General features: G+C 43.4%; 2 protein-coding genes across 2 annotated transcripts in view; one reads left to right on the forward strand and one right to left on the reverse strand.

The window, feature by feature from the left end:
- LOC124123135 (prolyl 4-hydroxylase subunit alpha-3-like) overlaps window positions 1-4,396 on the forward strand; it is a 35,994-nt gene extending 31,598 nt beyond the window's left edge. Inside the window, exons 12-13 of the mRNA XM_046486407.2 lie at window positions 1,451-1,547; window positions 1,813-4,396. Of these exons, the coding sequence (XP_046342363.1) occupies window positions 1,451-1,547; window positions 1,813-1,898 (183 nt within the window). The 3' untranslated portion in view covers window positions 1,899-4,396. The remainder of the gene's footprint in view (window positions 1-1,450; window positions 1,548-1,812) is intronic.
- LOC124123134 overlaps window positions 3,921-17,125 on the reverse strand; it is a 60,177-nt gene continuing 46,972 nt past the window's right edge. Inside the window, exons 18-24 of the mRNA XM_048388747.1 lie at window positions 15,571-15,685; window positions 13,805-13,916; window positions 13,324-13,506; window positions 12,610-12,734; window positions 11,326-11,497; window positions 11,109-11,216; window positions 3,921-8,195 (exon numbers count right to left, since the gene is read on the reverse strand). Of these exons, the coding sequence (XP_048244704.1) occupies window positions 8,079-8,195; window positions 11,109-11,216; window positions 11,326-11,497; window positions 12,610-12,734; window positions 13,324-13,506; window positions 13,805-13,916; window positions 15,571-15,685 (932 nt within the window). The 3' untranslated portion in view covers window positions 3,921-8,078. The remainder of the gene's footprint in view (window positions 8,196-11,108; window positions 11,217-11,325; window positions 11,498-12,609; window positions 12,735-13,323; window positions 13,507-13,804; window positions 13,917-15,570; window positions 15,686-17,125) is intronic.

Here is a 17,125-nt window from a genome sequence, read left to right on the forward strand (position 1 = left end):
TCTCACAAGGTATAGCCCATACACATCATTATCTCACAAGGTATAAGCCATACACATCATTATCTCACAAGGTATAGCCAATACACATCATTATCTCACAAGGTATAGCCCATACACATCATTATCTCACAAGGTATAGCCCATACACATCATTATCTCACAAGGTATAGCCCATACACATCATTATCTCACAAGGTATAGCCCATACACATCATTATCTCACAAGGTATTGCCCATACACATCATTATCTCACAAGGTATGGCCCATACACATCATTATCTCACAAGGTATAGCCAATACACATGATTATCTCACAAGGTATAGCCCATACACATCATTATCTCACAAGGTATAGTCCATACACATCACTATCTCACAAGGTATAGCCCATACACATCATCATCTCACAAGGTAAAGCCAATACACATCATTATCTCACAAGGTATAGCCCATACACATTATCTCACAAGGTATAGCCCATACACATCATTATCTCACAAGGTAAAGCCCATACACATTATTATCTCACAAGGTAAAGCCCATACACATCATTATCTCACAAGGTATAGCCCATACACATCATTATCTCACAAGGTATAGCCCATACACATCATTATCTCACAAGGTATAGCCCATACACATCATTATCTCACAAGGAATAGTCCATACACATCATTATCTCACAAGGTATAGCCCATACACATCATCATCTCACAAGGTAAAGCCCATACACATCATTATCTCACAAGGTAAAGCCAATACACATCATTATCTCACAAGGTATAGCCCATACACATCATTATCTCACAAGGTATAGCCCATACACATTATCTCAGAAGGTATAGCCCATACACATCATTATCTCACAAGGTAAAGCCCATACACATTATTATCTCACAAGGTAAAGCCCATACACATCATTATCTCACAAGGTATAGCCCATACACATTATCTCACAAGGTATAGCCCATACACATCATTATCTCACAAGGTAAAGCCCATACACATTATTATCTCACAAGGTAAAGCCCATACACATCATTATCTCACAAGGTATAGTCCATACACATCATTATCTCACAAGGTATAGCCCATACACATCATCATCTCACAAGGTAAAGCCCATACACATCATTATCTCACAAGGTAAAGCCAATACACATCATTATCTCACAAGGTATAGCCCATACACATCATTATCTCACAAGGTATAGCCCATACACATTATCTCAGAAGGTAAAGCCCATACACATCATTATCTCACAAGGTATAACACATACACATTATCTCACAAGGTATAGCCCATACACATCATTATCTCATAAGGACATGTCTGTTTTACATTCAACTTTAAATTCAATCGTACAGTGAACAAACTACATGGTCTATTAGATGCATCAGCTCTGTACTGTTCACCTGTGTCATGGCATGTCCATTGTCTGTCTTCAGAACGCCGCCCTGTTCTGGTACAACTTCCTTCCCGACGGTTCTCCCGACCCCAGGACCAGACACGGGGGGTGCCCGGTGCTGTATGGTCACAAGTGGGGTAAGTGCTTGAGGGGAGGGGGAAGTGGGTAGGTCGTTTTTGGCCCTGGACGCTTTGTTGGGTGGCTATTGATAGGTATTGATACCACATGTAGACCAAGAAGGAAGTAAATACGAATTCTTTAATGTTCTTTCATATGGTGACTATATTGATCAAATATATGACCTGGACGATGAATAACACTTTCCCATATTAACAGATGTTCAACAAGCATGGAGGGGAAGTAGTTGGTGATGTAACATGACACAGTGATGATTCTTTCCAGTGGCCAATAAGTGGATCCGTGAGGTGAGCGGCGCCATGACGAGGTCATGTACTCCAGCCATGTCCCCAACCGGGAACCTGACATGAGGCCATGGACACCAAGGTGGAAATACGACCTTGTACATTAATGGAAGTTGACTTTGTAAATTGATGGAAGTTGACCTTGTACATTAATGGAAGTTGACCTTGTACATTGATGGAAGTTGACCTTGTACATTGATTGAAGTTGACCTTGTACATTGATGGAAGTTGACCTTGTACTTTAATTGAAGTTGACCTTGTACATTGATGGAAAGTGATCTTGTACATTGATGGAAGTTGACCTCATACATTGATGGAAGTTGACCTTGTACATTGATGGAGGTTGACCTTGTATATTGATGGAAGTTGACCTTGTACATTAATGGATGTTGACCTTGTATGGTGATGGAAGTTGACCTTGTATATTGATGGAAGTTGACCTTGTACATTAATGGATGTTGACCTTGTACATTGATGGAAGTTGCCCTTGTACTTTAATTGAAGTTGACCTTGTACATTGATGGTAGTTGACCTTGTACATTGATGGAAGTTGACCTCGTACATTGATGGAAGTTGACCTTGTACATTGATTAAGTTGACTTTGTACATTGATTGAAGCTGACCTTGTATGGTGATGAAAGTTGACCTTGTACATTAATGGATGTTGACCTTGTACATTGATAGAAGATGACCTTGTATATTGATGGAAGTTGACCTTGTACATTAATGGATGTTGACCTTGTACATTAATGGAAGTTGACCTTGTACATTGATTGAAGTTGACCTTGTACATTGATTGAAGTTGACCTTGTACATTAATGGAAGTTGACCTTGTACATTAATGGAAGTTGACCTTGTACATTGATGGATGTTGACCTTGTACATTGATTGAAGTTGACCTTGTACATTAATTGAAGTTGACCTTGTACATTGATGGTAGTTGACCTTGTACATTAATGGATGTTGACCTTGTACATTGATAGAAGATGACCTTGTATATTGATGGAAGTTGACCTTGTACATTGATTGAAGTTGACCTTGTACATTAATGGAAGTTGACCTTGTACATTAATGGAAGTTGACCTTGTACATTGATGGAAGTTGACCTTGTACATTGATGGATGTTGACCTTGTACATTGATTGAAGTTGACCTTGTACATTAATGGAAGTTGACCTTGTACATTAATGGAAGTTGACCTTGTACATTAATGGATGTTGACCTTGTACATTGATTGAAGTTGACCTTGTACATTGATGGATGTGGACCTTGTACATTGATGGAAGTTGACCTTGTACATTGATGGATGTTGACCTTGTACATTGATTGAAGTTGACCTTGTACATTAATGGAAGTTGACCTTATACATTAATGGAAGTTGACCTTGTACATTGATGGAAGTTGACCTTGTACATTGATGGATTATTGACCTTGTACATTGATTGAAGTTGACCTTTTAGATTGATGGAAGTTGACCTCGTACATTAATAGAAGTTGACCTTGTACATTGATGGAAGTTGACCTCGTGAAATGATGGAAGATAACCTCGTGCATTGATGGAAGTTGACCTCATGCATTGATGGAAGTTGACCTCGTGCATTGATGGAAGTTGACCTCTTGCATTGATGGAAGTTGACCTGTATATTGATGGAAGTTGTTGTCGTGCATGGATGAAAGTTGACCTCATACATTGATGGAGGTTGACCTCGTGCATTGATGGAAGTTGACCTCTTACATTGCTGGAGGTGAGGTGAAATGGGGTTTAACCTTGCATCCAAGATTATTGCATTCATATAGCGGCGTGCATGCACGTGTGTGTGTGTGTGTGTGTGTGTGTGTGTGTGTGTGTGTGTGATTTCTGATGCTGATTTTTAGTGCTAGCACACTGATAAAACATGCCGCAGTTAAACGTGAATACCCCTACTCAGACTCCGAGCAAACCAGTCCTTGTTTTAGCCCCTTAATGCAGATCGCCAGATAGGGTAACAACAAGTACCATCTCAAGTTCACCTTGTACATCATTGCAAGTAGGCCATGTACCTTTTTGGATGTAAGTCCTGTTTTATAATGTTGAACACAAAACACAAGGTATCATTTGTTACATTTATTTTTGTTGGAATAAAAAATTGAAATTTATTTTCATTTCAAAATGTATGTACAATAAACACAACTTCTGCCCTGTGAAGTTCATAAAACCAATGAAACATGTAAACACTGTAAGATCTTTCAAATGCTCCAAATGAAACTGAAGTTTGCCCTAAAAATGATGTGCCGTTAACGCCAGCATGTTACACAGTCTTCAACATTCCCCTAATATGACATCACAGTGACCATAGGGCGTCAACACAGTACATACATGGGTCCACTGTTCTGTCATTGTCACTGTGATGTCATTGTCACTGTGATGTCATTTCACTGTTCTGTCATTGTCACTGTGCAGTCACTGTAACTTATTGTTCAACTTTTGTCCACACGTTGGTTGACTGTCCTGTTGTCGGGTCAACATTCTACCGGATAACCCATACATTACTAATAGAAGTCAATATCAGTGATGAATTATGTGTTCAAAAATGTCCATTTCAGGAAGAAATCAAGTTAAAAAAGTAATGTGTTCAGTAGATAAAATGAAAATAATGAAAGAGATTACAATGTCAACCTCACACACATAAACACATCTTTCACTCCTGGTGGTTACAATTCATTCATTAGTTTGGATGTAAACAACAAAATCTGTCACCCTTGGTGTTGACAACGGTGTTGTGCATACTTGCCTGTCTATAATACTTTGTGGTACTTCATAACATGTCTCCAATCAGTGTCGGGAGCCTTGAATCTGCATATAACACAACAGCTGTGAGGCACCCTCCTTCCACACAGCCTTGACCTACACCCTGTCAACAGCCTTGACCTACACCCTGTCAACAGTCTTGACCTACACCCTGTCGACAGCCTTGACCTACACACTGTAGACAGCCTTGACCTACACCCTGTCAACAGCCTTGACCTACACCCTGTCGACAGCCTTGACCTACACCCTGTCAACATCCTTGACCTACACCCCGTTGACAGCCTTGACCTACACCCTATTGACAGCCTTGACCTACACCCTGTCAACATCCTTGACCTTCACCCTGTTGACAGCCTTGACCTACACCCCGTTGACAGCCTTGACCTACACCCCACTGACAGCCTAAACCTACACCCCACTGACGGCCTTGACCTACACCCTGTCAACACCCTTGATATGCACCCTGTCGATAGCCTTGACCTACACTCTGTCAACACCCTTGACCTACACCCTGTCAATAGCCTTGACCTACACCCTGATGACAGCCTTGACCTACATCCTGTTGATAGCCTTGACCTACATCTGTAGACATCCTTTACATAATCCCTGTTGAACACATTTATGTTGGAACATAAAATGGAAATTGTAAAATGTATGTACAATAAACACAACTTCTGCCCTGTGAAGTTCATGAAACCAATGAAACATGTAAACACTGTAAGATCTGTCAAATGCTCCAAATGAAACTGAAGTTTGCCCTAAAAATGATGTGCCGTTAACGCCAGCATGTTACACAGTCTTCAACATTCCCCTAATATGACATCACAGTGACCATAGGGTGTCAACACAGTACATACATGGGTCCACTGTTCTGTCATTGTCACTGTGATGTCATTGTTCTGTCATTGTCACTGTGATGTCATTTCACTGTTCTGTCATTGTCACTGTGCAGTCACTGTAACTTATTGTTCAACTTTTGTCCACACGTTGGTTGACTGTCCTGTTGTCGGGTCAACATTCTACCGGATAACGCATACATTACTTAAAGAAGTCATTATCAGTGATGAATTATGTGTTCAAAAATGACCATTTCAGGAAGAAATCAAGTTAAAAAAGTAATGTGTTCAGTAGATAAAATGAAAATAATGAAAGAGATTACAATGTCAACCTCACACACATAAACACATCTTTCACTCCTGGTGGTTACAATTCATTCATTAGTTTGGATGTAAACAACAAAATCTGTCACCCTTGGTGTTGACAACGGTGTTGTGCATACTTGCCTGTCTATAATACTTTGTGGTACTTCATAACATGTCTCCAATCAGTGTCGGGAGCCTTGAATCTGCATATAACACAACAGCTGTGAGGCACCCTCCTTCCACACAGCCTTGACCTACACCCTGTCAACAGCCTTGACCTACACCCTGTCAACAGTCTTGACCTACACCCTGTCGACAGCCTTGACCTACACACTGTAGACAGCCTTGACCTACACCCTGTCAACAGCCTTGACCTACACCCTGTCGACAGCCTTGACCTACACCCTGTCAACATCCTTGACCTACACCCCGTTGACAGCCTTGACCTACACCCTATTGACAGCCTTGACCTACACCCTGTCAACATCCTTGACCTTCACCCTGTTGACAGCCTTGACCTACACCCCGTTGACAGCCTTGACCTACACCCCACTGACAGCCTAAACCTACACCCCACTGACGGCCTTGACCTACACCCTGTCAACACCCTTGATATGCACCCTGTCGATAGCCTTGACCTACACTCTGTCAACACCCTTGACCTACACCCTGTCAATAGCCTTGACCTACACCCTGATGACAGCCTTGACCTACATCCTGTTGATAGCCTTGACCTACATCTGTAGACATCCTTTACATAATCCCTGTTGAACACATTTATGTTGGAACATAAAATGGAAATTGTAAAATGTATGTACAATAAACACAACTTCTGCCCTGTGAAGTTCATGAAACCAATGAAACATGTAAACACTGTAAGATCTGTCAAATGCTCCAAATGAAACTGAAGTTTGCCCTAAAAATGATGTGCCGTTAACGCCAGCATGTTACACAGTCTTCAACATTCCCCTAATATGACATCACAGTGACCATAGGGTGTCAACACAGTACATACATGGGTCCACTGTTCTGTCATTGTCACTGTGATGTCATTGTTCTGTCATTGTCACTGTGATGTCATTTCACTGTTCTGTCATTGTCACTGTGCAGTCACTGTAACTTATTGTTCAACTTTTGTCCACACGTTGGTTGACTGTCCTGTTGTCGGGTCAACATTCTACCGGATAACCCATACATTACTTAAAGAAGTCACTATCAGTGATGAATTATGTACCATTTCAGGAAGTGAGTGAGTGAGTGAGTATGGTTTTACGCCGGTTTTAGCAATATTCCAGCAATATCACGGCGGGGGACACCAGAAATGCGCTTCACACATTGTACCCATGTTGGGAATTGAACCCCGGGTCTTTGGCGTGATGAGCGAACGCTTTAACCACTAGGCTACCCAACCACTCCTTCATTTCAGGAAGAAATCAAGTTTAAAAAAGTAATGTGTTCAGTAGACAAAATAAAAATATTGAAAGAGATTACAAAATCAAAATTACACACAAAAACACATCTTTCACTCCTGGTGGCAACAATTCATTCATTAGTTTGGATGAAAAGAAGAAAATCTGTCACCCTTGGTGTTGACAACAGTGTTTTGCATACATGCCTGTCTTGATCCAGTCGACAACCTTGACCTACACCCTGCCAACACCTCACTCACATACAAAAACACACCAACAGCTGTGAAGCATCCCTTCTTCCACAGTTGCCTCTCCATCTTGGATACACCCAAACAACAGGTACTTAACACTCAGCAATACACACGTGCGAGCTGTACAACACTACAGTCCCTGCTGGGGAAACATGCATGGAGGAGTGTGTGACTGAGTGACTGACAGTATTTCATGGCACACAGTACACAGCCTCCATATTCTGACACAGTACACAGCCTCCATATTCTGACACAGTACAAAGCTTCCAACTGCCGACACAGTCCATTGCTTTCACATGCTTGCATACGGCACACATTTCCAGGTGCTGCCAAGTCAATGTCCCCAGTCACTACACAGCTCCTTGTCTTGTATCACAAAACATCAAATGTCTTTCATGATGTTACACCCTGTAGACAGCCTTGACCTACACCCTGTCGACAGCCTTGACCTACACCCTGTCGACAGCCTTGACCTACACCCTGTCGACAGCCTTGACCTACACCCTGTTGACAGCCTTGACCTACACCCTGTCGACAGCCTTGACCTACACCCTGTAGACCGCCTTGACCTACACCCTGTAGACCGCCTTGACCTACACTCTGTGGGCCTGCCAGTCAGTTATAGTGCATGCCAAGTCTGTACTGCCCAACGGTCTTCTACCTCTTCATGCTCCTCTTCTTGCTGCTGCTGCTGCTGCTGCTGCTGGCACCGTCACTGTTGCCGCTGATGTCCAGCCGGCACTGGGCACTCTGCAGCATGCTCCGCAGTTCTTCCTGGAAGAAGCAAGAAGGAGTCAGTCAGTGGAGAAGGAAGGAGTCAGTAAGTGGAGAAGGAAGGAGTCAGTCAGTGGAAAAAGAATGAGTCAGTCAGTGGAGAAGTAAGAAGGAGTCAGTCTGTGGAGAAGTAAAGAGGAGTCAGTCAGTGGAGAAGGAAGAAGGAGTCAGTCAGTGAAGATGGAAGGAGTCAGTCAGTGGAAAAAGAATGAGTCAGTCAGTGGAGAAGTAAGAAGGAGTCAGTCTGTGGAGAAGTAAAGAGGAGTCAGTCAGTGGAGAAGTAAGGAGTCAGTCACTGAAGAAAGAAGAAGAAGTCAGTCTGTCGAGAAGTAAAGTGGAGTCAGTCAGTGGAGAAGGAAGAAGGAGTCAGTCAGTGGAGAAGGAAGAAGGAGTCAGTCAGTGGAGAAGGAAGAAGGAGTCAGTAAGTGGAGAAGGAAGGAGTCAGTCAGTGGAGAAGGAAGGATTCAGTCACTGAAGAAAGAAGGAGTCAGTCAGTGGAAAAAGAATGAGTCAGTCAGTGGAGAAGTAAGAAGGAGTCAGTCACTGAAGAAAGAAGAAGTCAGTGTGTGGAGAAGTAAAGTGGAGTCAGTCAGTGGAGAAGGAAGAAGGAGTCAGTCAGTGAAGAAGGAAGAATGAGTCAGTCCATGGAGAAAGAATGAGTCAGTCAGTGGAGAAGGAAGAAGGAGTCAGTCAGTGAAGAAGGAAGAAGGAGTCAGTCAGTGAAGAAGGAAGAAGGAGTCAGTCAGTGGAGAAGGAAGGAGTCAATGGAGAACGAAGGAGTCAGTCAGTGGAGAAGGAAGGAGTCAGTGGAGAACAAAGGAGTCAGTTAGTGGAGAACAAAGGAGTCAGTCAGTGGAGGAGGAAGAAGGAGTCAGTCAGTGGAGGAGGAAGAAGGAGTCGGTCCATGGAGAAAGAAGGAGTTGGTCCATGGAGAAAGAAGGAGTCAGTCAGTGAAGAAGGAAGAAGGAGTCAGTCAGTCGAGAAGGAAGGAGTCAATGGAGAAAGAAGGAGTCAGTCAGTGGAGAAGGAAGGAGTCAGTCCTTTGAGAAAGAAGGAGTCAGTCAGTGAAGAAGGAAGAAGGAGTCAGTCAGTGGAGAAGGAAGAAGGAGTCTGTCCATGGAGAAAGAAGAAGGAGTAAGTCAGTGGAAAAAGAAGGAGTTAGTCAGTGGAGAAGGAAGGAGTCAGTGGAGAAAGAAGAAGGAGTCAATCAGTGGAGGAGGAAGAAGGAGTCAGTCTGTGGAGAAAGAAGGAGTCAGTCAGTGGAGAAGGAAGGAGTCAGTCAGTGGAGAAGGAAGATGGAATCAGTCAGTGGAGAAGGAAGGAGTCAGTCAGTGGAGAAGGAAGGAGTCGGTCCATGGAGAAAGAAGGAGTCAGTCAGTGGATAGGAAGATGGAGTCAGTCAGTGGAGAAGGAAGGAGTCAGTCCATGGAGAAAGGAGTCAGTCAGTGGAGAAGGAAGGAGTCAGTCAGTGGAGAAGGAAGAAGGAGTCAATCAGTGGAGAAGGAAGGAGTCAGTCAGTGGAGAAGGGGGGAGTCAGTCAGTCGAGAAGGAAGAAGGAGTCAGTCAGTGGAGAAAGAAGGAGTCAGTCAGTGAAGAAGGAAGAAGGAGTCAGTCAGTGGAGAAGGAAGAAGGAGTCAGTCCATGGAGAAAGAAGGAGTCAGTCAGTGAAGAAGGAAGAAGGAGTCAGACAGTGGAGAAGGAAGAAGGAGTCAGTCCATGGAGAAAGAAGGAGTCAGTCAGTGAAGAAGGAAGAAGGAGTCAGTCAGTGGAGAAGGAAGAAGGAGTCGGTCCATGGAGAAAGAAGGAGTCAGTCAGTGGAGAAGGGGGGAGTCAGTCAGTCTAGAAGGAAGAAGGAGTCAGTCAGTGGAGAAAGAAGGAGTCAGTCAGTGAAGAAGGAAGAAGGAGTCAGTCAGTGGAGAAGGAAGAAGGAGTCAGTCCATGGAGAAAGAAGGAGTCAGTCAGTGAAGAAGGAAGAAGGAGTCAGACAGTGGAGAAGGAAGAAGGAGTCAGTCCATGGAGAAAGAAGGAGTCAGTCAGTGAAGAAAGAAGAAGGAGTCAGTCAGTGGAGAAGGAAGAAGGAGTCAGTCCATGGAGAAAGAAGGAGTCAGTCAGTGGAGAAGGAAGAAGGAGTCGGTCCATGGATAAAGAAGGAGTCAGTCAGTGAAGAAGGAAGAAGGAGTCAGACAGTGGAGAAGGAAGAAGGAGTCAGTCCATGGAGAAAGAAGGAGTCAGTCCATGGAGAAAGAAGGAGTCAGTCAGTGAAGAAGGAAGAAGGAGTCAGTCAGTGGAGAAGGAAGAAGGAGTCAGTCAGTGGAGAAAGAAGGAGTCAGTCAGTGAAGAAGGAAGAAGGAGTCAGTCCATGGAGAAAGAAGGAGTCAGTTGAGAAGGAAGAAAGAGTCGGTCCATGGAGAAAGAAGGAGTAAGTCAGTGGAAAAAAAAGGAGTTAGTCAGTGGAGAAGGAAGGAGTCAGTCAGTGGAGAAGGAAGGAGTCAGTGGAGAAAGAAGAAGGAGTCAATCAGTGGAGGAGGAAGATGGAGTCAGTCAGTGGAGAAGGAAGGAGTCAGTCAGTGGAGAAGGAAGAAGGAGTCAGTCAGTGGAGAAGGAAGAAGGAGTCAGTCAGTGGAGAAGGAAGGACTCAGTGGAGAACAAAGGAGTCAGTCCTTGGAGAAGAAAGGAGTCGGTCCATGGAGAAAGAAGGAGTCAGTCTGTGGAAAAAGAAGGAGTCAGTCAGTGGAGAAGGAAGCAGGAATTAGTGGAGAAGTAAGAAGGAAGTAGTGGAGAAGTAAGAAGGAGTTAGTGGTGAAGAAAGTATGGGTCAGTGGAGAAGGAAGGATTCATTCAGTGCAGAAGGAAGGAGGATTCATTCATTCAGGTTATCTGTACACCTCCCCTCAGGGTTTCCGTACATCTCACCTCAGGGTATCTGTACACCAGCTTGCAGTGCTTCAGATGTTTTTTCTTCTGAATATGCTTCAGTCCCTCCTCCAGGGAGAGAGTCAGGTTCTCACACTCATTCACGACCTGAATCAAAATGTGAAAATGTCAAGACGAAAACAACAGCTGAATCAAACTTCCCACTCTCCCATTATGTAAAAAAAACAAGAGCATGAGTTCCAGCTTGGTGACTCACCTTGGAAAAGTAGCAGTGTTTCTTGGAGATGTCACAGACATTGTCCTCCACGTGGTCCAGCGAGCGCTTGCGGGACAGCGGCGCTGCCGGCATGTCATCCAACATCCCCCCTCGCTTCACCACCTTCAGCCCTGCTTCATGCAACTGCTTCCTCAGAGACAACTCTCGTGTCCTGAAACATTCAATTAACTTCCTGTAGAGACAGCTCTCGCGTACTGAAACATTCAATTAACATCCTGTAGAGACAGCTCTCGTGTCCTGAAACATTCAATTAACTTCCTGTAGAGACAGCTCTCGCGTACTGAAACATTCAATTAACATCCTGTAGAGACAACTCTCGTGTCCTGAAACATTCAATTAACTTCCTGTAGAGACAGCTCTCGCGTACTGAAACATTCAATTAACATCCTGTAGAGACAACTCTCGTGTCCTGAAACATTCAATTAACATCCTGTAGAGACAGCTCTCGCGTCCTGAAACATTCAATTAACTTCCTGTAGAGACAGCTCTCGCGTCCTGAAACATTCAATTAACATCCTGTAGAGACACCTCTCCTGTCCTGAAACATTCAATTAACTTCCTGTAGAGACAACTCTCATGTCATGAAACATTCAATTAACATCCTGTAGAGACACCTCTCCCGTCCTGAAACATTCAATTAACATCCTGTAGAGACACCTCTCCCGTCCTGAAACATTCAATTAACTTCCTGTAGAGACAACTCTCGTGTCCTGAAACATTCAATTAACATCCTGTAGAGACAGCTCTCGTGTCCTGAAACATTCAATTAACATCCTGTAGAGACAACTCTCGTGTCCTGAAACATTCAATTAACTTCCTGTAGAGACAGCTCTCGCGTACTGAAACATTCAATTAACATCCTGAAGAGACAGCTCTCATGTCATGAAACATTCAATTAACTTCCTGTAGAGACAGCTCTCGCGTCCTGAAACATTCAATTAACATCCTGTAGAGACACCTCTCCCGTCCTGAAACATTCAATTAACTTCCTGTAGAGACAGCTCTCATGTCATGAAACATTCAATTAACTTCCTGCTTTTACACCAAATTAAGACCAGTTTTACAAGAAAATGTCTGCTTTTTGAATTATCAGCAACATTTACCTTTGAATTTCAACAAAGGTTGAATTATTTTCAACAGATATTCAGAAGTTTGGCGTACATAAGACAATCATTCTTCCTCCCAAACCACTTTCAACAAGAATCGTCAAGACAAACAAGAATCATGAGAATATACAAGAATCTTCAGGCCTGGACAACTTACAGGACTTTGTCAAAGAAAGGCACCGCCATCTTGAGTGTCTGAACATCGGAAGTGGGGTCAGAGACGAGGTGGCACAGCAAGGCATCCATAGAAAACAGCTCTGGCTCCACACTCCTACTGAGATCCTTGGCAAACACAAGACAGTGGCTCCATAAACAACGCTATAAACAACGCTATAAACAACGCTCCATCACATCATCAGTTCATCATCTGCAGAGATTTATCTACGATTCCAAACTAAGTGCAATTGGCAGGCAAATTGGGAAAAAATCATGATATTGTTCAAAATTTGCCTGCCTTTACAGTTCTTTTCTTTTCAAAGATTTCAACATGTTCAAAGGAAGTTGGTAATTTCTCATTCGAACTGGGAATTTTGCTGCAGACTTGGGGACGTCTATTGGTAGATGAATAGATTCATTACATCTTACAGGCATTGCTCATCTTCTTTGAGAGGCAGCTAGAAGACGGAGTACTGAGTAAGGATAAGACATATGGATGAACAACTTCTTTATTCCAGTTATCACTTGCTTGATAACGGTGTCACAACCTACACCTAAACATTGCCTCTAATTGTAATTGGTCACCTTGTTTCTAGTTTTCAGAACCCTTCAAAATCACCATCATAAGCTGAACGATGGATATGGAGGCATAAACATAGAGTTTATTTAAAGTTTTTTGAGTGAGTGAGTGAGTGAGTGAGTGAGTGAGTCTTACCTCCGCTACAGCAACCCCGGTGCTGATCCAATTGCGAGTGGCATAATGGACGGACTCGGACACATTGTAGCCACAGCTGATGGTGGCTGTGTAGGACTTGGGGAAGATGGCCACAAATGTCTTTGATCTTTGAACACATCGGGAAACTGTCACGCCTCTAGAGGTCAGACGAGATGGGTTGACCTTCACATAAAGGAGAGCCACGTGAAGTCTCAAAAAATGTACAAGCCGATATTTCTTACCCCCTTCTGACATAAGCATTATCTCACCATGATAATTCTGACACAAGCATTGCTTCACCATGATAATTCTGACACAAGCATTGTTTCACCATGATAATTCTGACACAAGCATTGTTTCACCATGATAATTCTGACACAAGCATTGTTTCACCATGATAATTCTGACACAAGCATTGCTTCACCATGATTATTCTGACACAAGCATTGCTTCACCATGATTATTCTGACACAAATCTCACCATGACAGTATCTTCCTTGAGCCAGCGAGGGTCCTCGTGTGACACCAGGGACGGCACCAACTCCTTCATGGCTGTCTTCAACTTCCCCTCCTGCTGCTTTTGAATGGAGTACCTGCATCAAGACAACGCTCAAACCTCCATCATCAACACAATGCTCAAACCTCCATCATCAACACAATGCTCAAACCTCCATCATCAACACAATGCTCAAACCTCCATCATCAACACAACGCTCAAACCTCCATCATCAAGACAACGCTCAAACCTCCATCATCAACACAATGCTCAAACTTCCATCATCAACACAATGCTCAAACTTCCATCATCACAACAACGCTCAAACCTCCATCATCAACACAATGCTCAAACCTCCATCATCAACACAATGCTCAAACCTCCATCATCAACACAATGCTCAAACCTCCATCATCAACACAATGCTCAAACCTCCATCATCAACACAACGCTCAAACCTCCATCATCAACACAATGCTCAAACTTCCATCATCAACACAACGCTCAAACCTCCATCATCAAGACAAAGCTCAAACCTCCATCATCAACACAACGCTCAAACCTCCATCATCAACACAATGCTCAAACCTCCATCATCAACACAATGCTCAAACCTCCATCATCAACACAATGCTCAAACCTCCATCATCAAGACAACGCTCAAACCTCCATCATCAACACAACGCTCAAACCTCAATCATCAACACAATGCTCAAACCTCCATCATCAACACAACGCTCATACCTCCATCATCAACACAATGCTCAAACCTCCATCATCACAACACAATGCTCAAACTTCCATCATCAACACAATGCTCAAACCTCCATCATCACAACATAATGCTCAAACCTCAATCACTCACAACACAATGCTCAAACCTCCATCATCAACACAACGCTCAAAGCTCAATCATCAACACAATGCTCAAACCTCCATCATCAACACAACGCTCAAACCTCCATCATCAACACAATGCTCAAACCTCCATCATCACAACACAATGCTCAAACTTCCATCATCAACACAATGCTCAAACCTCCATCATCACAACACAATGCTCAAACCTCCATCATCACAAAACAATGCTCAAACCTCCATCATCAACACAATGCTCAAACTTCCATCATCAACACAATGCTCAAACCTCCATCATCAACACAATACTCAAACCTCCATCATCACAACACAATGCTCAAACCTCCATCATCAACACAATGCTCAAACCTCCATCATCAACACAATGCTCAAACCTCCATCATCACAACACAATGCTCAAACCTCCATCATCACAACACAATGCTCAAACCTCCATCATCAACACAATGCTCAAATCTCCATCATCAACACAATGCTCAAACCTCCATCATCAACACAATGCTCAAACCTCCATCATCACAACACAATGCTCAAACCTCCATCATCACAACACAATGCTCAAACCTCCATCATCAACACAATGCTCAAATCTCCATCATCAACACAATGCTCAAACCTCCATCATCAACACAATGCTCAAACCTCCATCATCACAACACAATGCTCAAACCTCCATCATCAACACAATGCTCAAACCTCCATCATCACAACACAACGCTCAAACCTCCTTCATCAACACAATGCTCAAACCTCCATCATCACAACAACGCTGAAACCTCCATCAATACAACATAGAGGATCTATACCAAAACATTGCCTTTCCAGTACATAAAAAGAGTTGACTTTGAAGGACATTGACACATATGACCTACCAGACAATGTCTGCCCCTGTGTGGAGGTACTGTATGTAAGGCAGGTGATGGACGTCAGTACACCAGCAGGACGTGGCAAACAGCATGCCGATGTGGAGAGTGGGGATAGTAGCACCTGAAACACATACAAGTCATGTACAGGTCACACTAACACACATCATGTACAAGTCGCACAAACACGCACATCATGTACAGGTCACACAAACACACATCATGTACAGGTCACACAAACACGCAAGTCATGTACGGGTCACACAAACACGCACATCATGTACAGGTCACACAAACACACATCATGTACAGGTCACACAAACACACACAGGTCATGTACAGGTCACACTAACACACACATGTACAGGTCACACAAACACACATCATGTACGGGTCACACTAACACACATCATGTACGGGTCACACAAACACGCACATCATGTACAGGTCACACTAACACACATCATGTACAGGTCACACAAACACACATCATGTACAGGTCGCACAAACACGCAAGTCATGTACGGGTCACACAAACACGCACATCATGTACAGGTCACACAAACACACACGTCATGTACAGGTCACACAAACACACACAGGTCATGTACAGGTCACACTAACACACACATGTACAGGTCACACAAACACACATCATGTACAGGTCACACAAACACACACGTCATGTACGGGTCACACAAACACACACATCATGTACAGGTCACACAAACACACACGTCATGTACAGGTCACACAAACACACATCATGTACAGGTCACACAAACACACATCATGTACAGGTCACACTAACACACACATGTACAGGTCACACAAACACGCAAGTCATGTACAGATCACACAAACACACACGTCATGTACGGGTCACACAAACACACACAGGTCATGTACAGGTCACACTAACACACACATGTACAGGTCACACAAACACACATCATGTACAGGTCACACAAACACAGACGTCATGTACGGGTCACACAAACACACACAGGTCATGTACAGGTCACACTAACACACACATGTACAGGTCACACAAACACACATCATGTACAGGTCACACAAACACGCAAGTCATGTACGGGTCACACAAACACGCACATCATGTACGGGTCACACAAACACGCAAGTCATGTACGGGTCACACAAACACGCACATCATGTACAGGTCACATAAACACACATCATGTATGGGTCACACAAACACACATCATGTACAGGTCACACAAACACGCAAGTCATGTACGGGTCACACAAACACGCAAGTCATGTACGGGTCACACAAACACGCAAGTCATGTACAGGTCACACAAACACACACGTCATGTACAGGTCACACAAACACACACGTCATGTACAGGTCACACTAACACACATCATGTACAGGTCACACAAACACACATCATGTACAGGTCACACAAACACACATCATGTACAGGTCACACAAACACACATCATGTACAGGTCACACAAACACACATCATGTACAGGTCACACTAACACACATCATGTACAGGTCACACTAACACACACATGTACAGGTCACACA

This window comes from Haliotis rufescens, unplaced genomic scaffold (genome assembly GCF_023055435.1).
Source record: "Haliotis rufescens isolate VD_foot unplaced genomic scaffold, xgHalRufe1.0.p SCAF_78, whole genome shotgun sequence".
Classification (NCBI taxonomy): domain Eukaryota; kingdom Metazoa; phylum Mollusca; class Gastropoda; order Lepetellida; family Haliotidae; genus Haliotis; species Haliotis rufescens.